Source organism: Pyrus communis, chromosome 12 (assembly GCF_041283825.1).
Source record: "Pyrus communis isolate YQ-2024b chromosome 12, ASM4128382v1, whole genome shotgun sequence".
In the NCBI taxonomy this organism is placed as follows: Eukaryota; Viridiplantae; Streptophyta; class Magnoliopsida; order Rosales; family Rosaceae; genus Pyrus; species Pyrus communis.
The window spans coordinates 3897317-3905872 of NC_142576.1; the positions used below are offsets into that span (position 1 = coordinate 3897317).

General features: G+C 37.9%; 2 protein-coding genes across 3 annotated transcripts; one reads left to right on the forward strand and one right to left on the reverse strand.

Moving 5' to 3' along the window:
- The first annotated feature begins 152 nt into the window (after nucleotides 1-152).
- Nucleotides 153-3570, forward strand: LOC137745511 (uncharacterized). Its single transcript, XM_068485475.2, has 3 exons — nucleotides 153-680; nucleotides 2173-2387; nucleotides 3141-3570. The coding sequence occupies exons 1-3, from the start codon at nucleotides 153-155 to the stop codon at nucleotides 3568-3570; spliced, it is 1173 nt and encodes a 390-aa protein (XP_068341576.2).
- Nucleotides 3571-4406: 836 nt separating this feature from the next.
- LOC137745282 (uncharacterized) lies at nucleotides 4407-7739 on the reverse strand. Of its 2 annotated transcripts, none has more exons than XM_088681963.1 (3): nucleotides 7567-7739; nucleotides 7290-7458; nucleotides 4407-4973 (listed from the first exon to the last, which is right to left on the reverse strand). In XM_088681963.1, exons 1-3 carry the CDS (start codon nucleotides 7624-7626, stop codon nucleotides 4777-4779), a joined length of 426 nt encoding a protein of 141 aa, XP_088538089.1. In that variant the 5' UTR covers nucleotides 7627-7739; the 3' UTR covers nucleotides 4407-4776. The 2 variants fall into 2 exon arrangements, with proteins under 2 accessions (XP_088538089.1, XP_068341313.2); XM_068485212.2 differs by lacking the exon at nucleotides 4407-4973 and adding an exon at nucleotides 5628-5989 and having other exon boundaries at nucleotides 7567-7726.
- Between the last annotated feature and the right edge of the window lie 817 nt (nucleotides 7740-8556).

Genomic DNA, 8556 nt, shown 5'->3' on the forward strand with positions numbered 1-8556 from the left:
AAATAAGCTGAAAAAGGAAAATTAGGGTTTTGACTCAATTGATTGATATACCTAAACCCTAAAACACCAGTCCTATAAATACACTCCTCTCCTTCGATTCTAATCTCACTTCAATATTCAACCTTGTTGAAGTCTTAAACCAAGAAAAAAAAATGGCTTCTGCTAATAAGTTTCACTCATGCCCACGTGTTCCGATGCTACTGGTTCTCTTCTTCCTCGTGATCAATATCACTCCATCCTCGAGCCAAGACACCCAGCAACTGATCGATCATATTTGCAGGCAGATGGAGGAGTACGGATTTTGCAGCCAAACCTTCAAGGAGAACTTGAAATCTCCAAACTCCGATATCGTCGCCCTCACCCAAATAACCATAGAGCGTGCCACAGACAATGCCACCAAAACGCACGACTTTATCAGGCAACTGCTTGACAACACAACCGACATAGCATTCAAAAACGCCCTCACTGCATGTGAGCATGGTTACCTTGTAGTGATGGAATCGTTCGATTCGGCTGCAGTGGCGTTTTTCCAGAAGGATTACGACAGTGTGGAGAAGGCTGAGAGGGTGACGCCGAGAGCAGAAGCCAGCTGCGAAGATTCGCTTAGCACACCGCCTAATACTCAGAATCCGTTGAATGATAGAAATAGGCAGATGAGGATTTTGATTGCTATGGCTTTGGTTTCTGTGCATGAACTAATTCAAGCATAGCTAGAGGCCTCTATGACAATGCTTCTAAACCCGAAACCCTAGCTAGCGCTTGGTTATAGAAAGAAGAATATAGTGATTTTGGTTTCTTGTTTTTTCTTATTTCGGTTTTTTTTTTTCTTATTTAAATTGTTTGGCCGTGGTTATGTATGTGATTGACGCAAAGATAGCAAGAAAATAGATTATAATAAAGGGATATGAGACTTGAATTATTCTCACCTATGATATGATTGAATGATATTAAATATGATGAAAGTTGAGTTTCATTATAAAAATAATTATCAATATGAGAAGTAATTAAACTTTTTTTAAGCTCTTGTAAGATTTACCTTCACATCCTCACACGCGGTAAATGTCCAAGCTAAACACGTGAACAACACAAATTGAGGAACTTGGAGCAGGTGTGGTTGTTGGGTTTCACAAGACCAACCAACTCTGATACCATGAAAAACGTTAGTGTTCCACCATAAACCAATTGCAATGTGAAGAGTGGCCCATTATCTTCCAAGTCCTTACAAGATTTCTCCCTTTCCTTTACCCTTAATGAGTCAAATGATATGATAAAATGATTTTCTCAAGAAATTAAGCAAAGTGTTTGGTTTTCATTTAAAAAATTTGAAAACTGAAAATCAAAAAGTGAAAAACTCAAGAAAGCAGTTTACAATTTTTTTTTATCGTAGTTACTTACTGGAGGAACTCAAGGAAAAGGAGAACGCTTCTGTCGACTTTTAAGCGTCCAGCAAGAAACTGGAGGAACTCGGCAATGGAGTTTTCGGGGAAGGTCCTACTGAGGCGGAGATGGAAGAGCTTGTATGCTGCAAGCATTACTTCGAGTTCAAACTTTCGTCTCAAAGAGAAGATTTTAGATTTCTCTCTGACCTAGCTAAGAATTTTCTCTAGAATGTCATCTCATAAGTATTATAAACTTGGTTAACTTTTTAAATCCGTCCGCCTGTTATGGCGAGTATCTTATCCAACCTATTCCTCTGTAACAAATGCAGCATTTATACATTATTTTTCTTGTACAGCCCACCTGAATGCATCATCAAAATCCCAATGTAACCAGAACGCAGAAACACATAACTGCCGTTGTATTCTTAACTGGAAATGAATACGTGGACATTTGGGAATGAAGGTTGAGTTAGTCGATGCTTATATCTGATTGATTACGCACACTAAAGTCGAGGTGAGCTCAAACCGTACAAAACACATTGATTGCAAACTACAGATACCATACACGTTCTCAGGCAGATCATCGGGCCACCAGCCACACAAGAACAAATTCAAAGGCAAATTATCGGGCCAACAATGCAACACGATCCTTCTGTACTGCCTGTGTTAAGTTGAAATCAAAGAGTTCGCATCGTATAGGCATCTCCATCGTAGTAGAAGGGATTCTTCAAGACGTAATCCATGTACAGCTCATAGATAATTTTCAAGAGACCTTCCATGTGCTCTGTCCCAGGCTCGTGAGGCTGCTCTGTTTCTTCAAACATGGACTGATCAGAATGTGATGTTGGAGGGAGACGCTTTGCTGGTGATAGCAGCTGTTCAGAATAACTTGGAGGTAAATTATGGACTTCTTGATCATATATTAACTGATATACGAAGACTGTTACAATCTATTCAGCAGTGGAAGACCAACTTTGTGCGACGTGAAGCCAATGCAGTGGCTCACAGGTTAGCTCGACGAGGTCTCTCCTTGCCACAGCCAGTTTCTTGGTTTGAGGAACCTCCCGATAATATTTCGGATCTTATTTTGGAGGATAATTTTAATTCTTGTTTTAGTTGGTGCGGCACACTCTTTTTCTCTTCATTCGGGGTTTCACCTAGGAAGGTTTTTATTGAGGCCCGTTGTTAGCACCCTTTCCCATTGTTTGCACCATTTCCCATTGTTTGTACGTTGTTCTCTTTATGAAATGAATATCGTACTTGATCTCAAAAAAATAGTCATGATATTTTATTTTATCAAACACTTTTTACTACTTAAAATAAGGTAAAGCGGTTTTTAGTATTAAAAAAAAAAAATACCAAACGGCACATAAGGCACAAACAAGCATATTATAATCAGTGTCGAGAAAAATCTGGTATATATATAGCAAGTTCTTAATTCATATATGCAAAATAGGCAATATATTTTACTGAGAAATTGAGAATCCAATCCAATCGGATTTAGGTATGATATACTACTATAAATGAATGATATTGAATAAAACACCTGTCCTATAAATACCCACTCCTCTCCTTCGATTCTAATCTCACTTCAATATTCAACCTTGTTTAAGTCTTGAACCAAGAAAAAAAAATGGCTTCTGCTAACAAGTTTCACTCATGCCCACGTGTTCCGATGCTACTGGTTCTCTTCTTCCTCGTGATCAATATCACTCCATCCTCGAGCCAAGACACCCAGCAACTGATCGAACATATTTGCAGGCAGATGGAGGAGTACGGATTTTGCAGCCAAACCTTCAAGGAGAACTTGAAATCTCCAAACTCCGATATCGTCGCCCTCACCCAAATAACCATAGAGCGTGCCACAGACAATGCCACCAAAACGCACGACTTTATCAGGCAACTGCTTGACAACACAACCGACATAGGTTTCAAAAACGCCCTCACTGCATGTGAGCATGGTTACCTTGTAGTGATGGAATCGTTCGATTCGGCTGCAGTGTCGTTTTTCCAGAAGGATTACGACAGTGTGGAGAAGGCTGAGAGGGTGACGCCGAGAGCAGAAGCCAGCTGCGAAGATTCGCTTAGCGCACCGCCTAATACTCAGAATCCGTTGAATGATAGAAATAGGCAGATGAGGATTTTGATTGCTATGGCTTTGGTTTCTGTGCATGAACTAATTCAAGCATAACTAGAGCCCTCTATGATAATGCTTCTAAACACGAAGCCCTAGCTAACGCTTGGTTATAGAAAGAAAAATATAGTAATTTTGGTTTCTTGTTTTTTCTTATTTCGTTTTTTTTTTGCTTATTTAAATTGTTTGGCCGTAGTTATGCATGTGATTGACGCAAAGATAGCAAGAAAATAGATTATAATAAAGGGATATGAGACTTGTATTATTCTCACCTATGATATGATTGAATGATGTTAAATATGATGAAAGTTGAGTTTCATTATAAAAACAATTGGTAATACGAAGAGTAATTAAACCTTTTTTAAGCTCTTGCAAGATTTAGCTTCACATCCTCACACGCTTTACTCTGTGCGGTAAATTTTCAAGCCAAACACGTGAACAACACGAATTGGACGACTTGGAGCACATGTAGTTGTTGGGTTTCACAAGACCAACCAGCTCTAATACTATGAAAAACGTTGATGTTCCACCATAAACCAATTATAATATGAAGAGTGGCCCATCATCTTCTAAGTCCTTACAAGATTTCTCCATTTCTTTTACCCTCAATGAGTCAAATGATATGATAAAATGATATTCTCAAGAAATTAAGCAAAGTGTTTGGTTTTCATTTAAAAAAAATTGAAAAATGAAAATCAAAAAGTGAAAAACTCAAGAAAGCAGTTTTCAATTTTTTTTATCGTAGTTACTTACTGGAGGAACTCAAGGAAAAGGAGAACGCTTCTGTCGACTTTTAAGTGTCCAGCAAGAAACTGGAGGAACTCGGCAATGGAGTTTTCGGGGAAGGGCCTACTAAGGCGGAGATGGAAGAGCTTGTATGCTGCAAGCATTACTTCGAGTTCAAACTTTCGTCTCAAAGAGAAGATTTTAGATTTCACGCTGAGCTAGCTAAGAATTTTCTCTGGAATGTCATCTCTTAAGTAGTATAAACTTGGTTAACTTTTTAAATCCGTCCGCCTTTTATGGTGAATATCTTATCCAAGCTAATCCTCTCTAACAAATGCAGCATTTATACATTATTTTTCTTGTACAGCCCACCTGAATGTTGAGTTAGTTGATGCTTATATCTGATTGATTACGCACACCAAAGTTGAGGTGAGCTCAAACCTTACAAAAGACATTGATTGCAAACTACAGATACCATACAAGTTCTCAGGCACATCATCGGGCCAACAGCCACACAAGAACAAATTCAAAGGCAAATTATCGGGCCAACAATGCAACACGATCCTTCTGTACTGCCTGTGTTAAGTTGATATCAAAGAGCTCGCATCGTATAGGCATCTCCATCTCGTAGAAGGGATTCTTCAAGACGTAATCCGTGTACAGCTCATAGATATGTTTCAAGAGACCTTCCATGTGCTGTGTCCCAGGCTCAGAGACAACAAAGAATTTTGTCCCTGCAAGTAGTGAAATTATATCATCACTTTCACAATCAAAGAATTTTATCCCCTTCCTTTACGCTCAATGAGTCAAATGATATGATAAAATGATTTTCTCAAGAAATTAAGCAAAGTGATTGGTTTTCATTTAAAAAAAAATTGGAAACTGAAAATCAAAAAGTGAAAAACTCAAGAAAGCAGTGTACAATTTTTTTTATCGTAGTTACTTACTGGAGGAACTCAAGGAAAAGGAGAACGCTTCTGTCGACTTTTAAGTGTCCAGCAAGAAACTGGAGGAACTCGGCAATGGAGTTTTCGAGGAAGGGCCTACTAAGGCGGAGATGGAAGAGCTTGTATGCTGCAAGCATTACTTCATGTTCAAACTTTCGCCTCAAAGAGAGGATTTTAGATTTCACGCTAAGCTAGCTAAGAATTTTCTGTAGAATGTCATCTCTTAAGTAGTATAAACTTGATTAACTTTTTAAATCCGTCCGCCTTTTATGGCAAATATCTTATCCAAGCTAATCCTCTCTAACAAATGCAGCATTTATACATTATTTTTCTTGTACAGCCCACCTGAATGCATCATCAAAATCCCAATTTAACCAGAACGCAGAAACACATAACTGCCGTTGTATTCTTGACTGGAAATGAATACGTAGACATTTGGGATTGAAAGTTGAGTTAGTCGATGCTTATATCTGATTGATTACGCACACCAAAGTCGAGGTGAGCTCAAACCGTACAAAACACATTGATTGTAAACTACAGATACCATACAAGTTCTTATGCAGATCATCCGGCCAACAGCCACGCAAGAACAAATTCAAAGGCAAATTATCGGGCCCACAATGCAACACGATCCTTCTGTACTGCCTGTGTTAAGTTGATATCAAAGAGCTCGCATCGTATAGGCATCTCCATCTCGTAGAAGGGATTCTTCAAGACGTAATCCGTGTACAGCTCATAGATATGTTTCAAGAGACCTTCCATGTGCTGTGTCCCAGGCTCAGAGACAACAAAGAATTTTGTCCCTGCAAATAGTGAAATTATATCATCACTTTCACAATCCAAGACATCGTAAAAATTTCCGCTAAAATTTTTTTCCCAGGATAAATTGAACAGCCACAGGAAAAAAAAAATTGAGACAAACATCCTGTTCGATAAGAAAGTCCCAATTCAAAAGGAAAAAACGCCAAGACTAAAATAACAGACTCAATTACTCTAAAAACAGAAACAATAAAACTTGTCAACACTGAAACAAACAGTAACTTCGTGCTGAACAATTTCTAAAAGGCAGATGGACCTGAGTTGAATCCTAGATACTAAACCAACTCATTCGCGTTGCAAAATTCAAGTATAGCAGTTGTCAAGACGTGTAATATGTACAGTAAGCTTGTATCATTAGAGACACTATTTGCTTAAGAAGAAAAACAAACGAGTAAAATGGTATCCTAGCAGAAAGTACAGAACTCAGAAAATCCAATATTCGCTACAATAATATGACGCAAGTCATAGCGGATTGCTGGATATAGAAACTAGAAGGAGCAAAACAAAAGGTTTCACCCTTTCCATAACCAGAACAAAGAAGATCCTAATTATGTGGAAATTGATAACATCACACAAGATCATGTAGAGGAAAACTCTTGTCCATAGCCCATCTTCAAAATACAGAACCACAAGATAGATGTTGCCGTTGACACCAAATGGCTTACAAGAAAGCACCACCATTAGTTGTGTCAGTTAACAGATCAACTCACTCAATCCCAATATTTAGCAGTTGCCTCACTTGCGAAACTCTCGTTGTGTACCCATCTTCCCAATTACAGAACCACAAGATATAAGTTGCCTAAATGTTACACTAAATGGATTATAAGAACACTGCCATTCAACTTGCTTGATGACAATATTTAGCGTTCACCTCAGTTATGAATTTATCCCCCCACCCCCCGTAATAACTATCATCCGCTAGATTACAACATAAAGTGGTCCTAAACTACTGCAATGCACAACATAACTCACAAGTAGGACTAGCAATAGATAGATAGCCAATTTATTCGCAATACAACTTGTTTATCCTTCGAACACAACTTAAGCTCACCCAATTCAAAGCCTTACTAACTTTACCATCTACATTCTACACAAAACTTACAATCTGCAAATTCGAAATCAATTAAATTTAAGTGAGACTTCAATTGAAAATTGGTTGTAAAGACAAATCTTTCTAGCTCGCTGACCACAAAATTCACCAAATTTTGCCAATGTGACCGAAACCCATTAAATTACACTAAAAATTCTAAAAACAGCGAAAAAGGTAAAAAATTTGAAACGTACCAGTGAGTGATTGGAAGCAATTAAGATCGAAGGTGTCAGCTTGGAGGAGTTCGATTCCGAAACAGCCCGATACCGGCGACAGCTGCTGAGAAATGGCGTGCATCGAGTGCCACAAGCTCGCAACCCTCAAGGTATCGTTAGTGTCCATCCTTCCCGCCGACCCGTAATCCTAAATTTGTTCCAAAAAAAACAATCAAAATTCGTTTACTTTATGTTTGGTTGCTGAGAAAACAGAGGAAAATAAATGAGAAAATTGAAATCTCTAGGGTTTTGTTACCTTGTAATAGATCAAGCCGCCTGATTTGTTGATGATGTAGAGACTGTAAATTGCTGCCATTTCCAAGGGCTATTTCGGAATCCAAAACAAGCATACAGAAAGAAGAAGACGAAGAAGAGGCAAACTGATTACAAGGGGGAGAAAAACACCTTCAGTCCAGATTCAGGAGTACAGGAGAGAGACTTGTGCGCGTGGCATCACCAACCAATACCGTGATGCCATGTGTAGGAGTTAAAACTAAGAGGATTTCTGAGGTTGTCCACTCACATTCATTCGTTGTACATCGTACAGCCAGTTTTTTGTTTGCTATTGTTCGTATTCAATTTTAAATAAAAAAAATTTATAATAATTTTTTATCACATGATGTACGATGAACGAATGTGATTAAAAGATCTCTAATATCCTCACAAAGAGAAAATAAACTTAAATATGTTATATAGTTTTATACATCGTATTTAATTTTGTTTGTTTCAGTTTGATTTATTCAATTTAATAACAAGAAATTTGTATTAAAAAACTTCATATACAAGAAATAAAAAAATGTGTGAAGTTAAAATATGTGTGCGAGAGTCATTGCCTTAAATGTTTTCATTATTGGTTAAATTATTAAAAGGGTTTCGATGAATCTCAATTTTTATAAAGATAGTCTATGATTCGATTATAAATAATATTACGGGCTGCATTTAGTTAAATGGTTAGCGTCTTATTAAATTACTAACTAATTATTGCTCTACTCCTGCATCCCAAGATTTCAAGTGCTTGTGACCAAAAGATCGCAGTATGTTACACAACGTTCCATGAAAAATTAAAACTTATAGCATGTCATAGTCTAATTGTAAGATCCCACATCGTCCAGGGGAGTGATCCTTATATTTATATTTGTATCCCTACCTAACACGAGGTCTTTAGGAGCTCACTGGCTTCGGGTTTCATGGGAACTCCAAAGTTAAGCGAGTAGCGCGCGAGAGCACTCCCAGGATAGGTGACCTA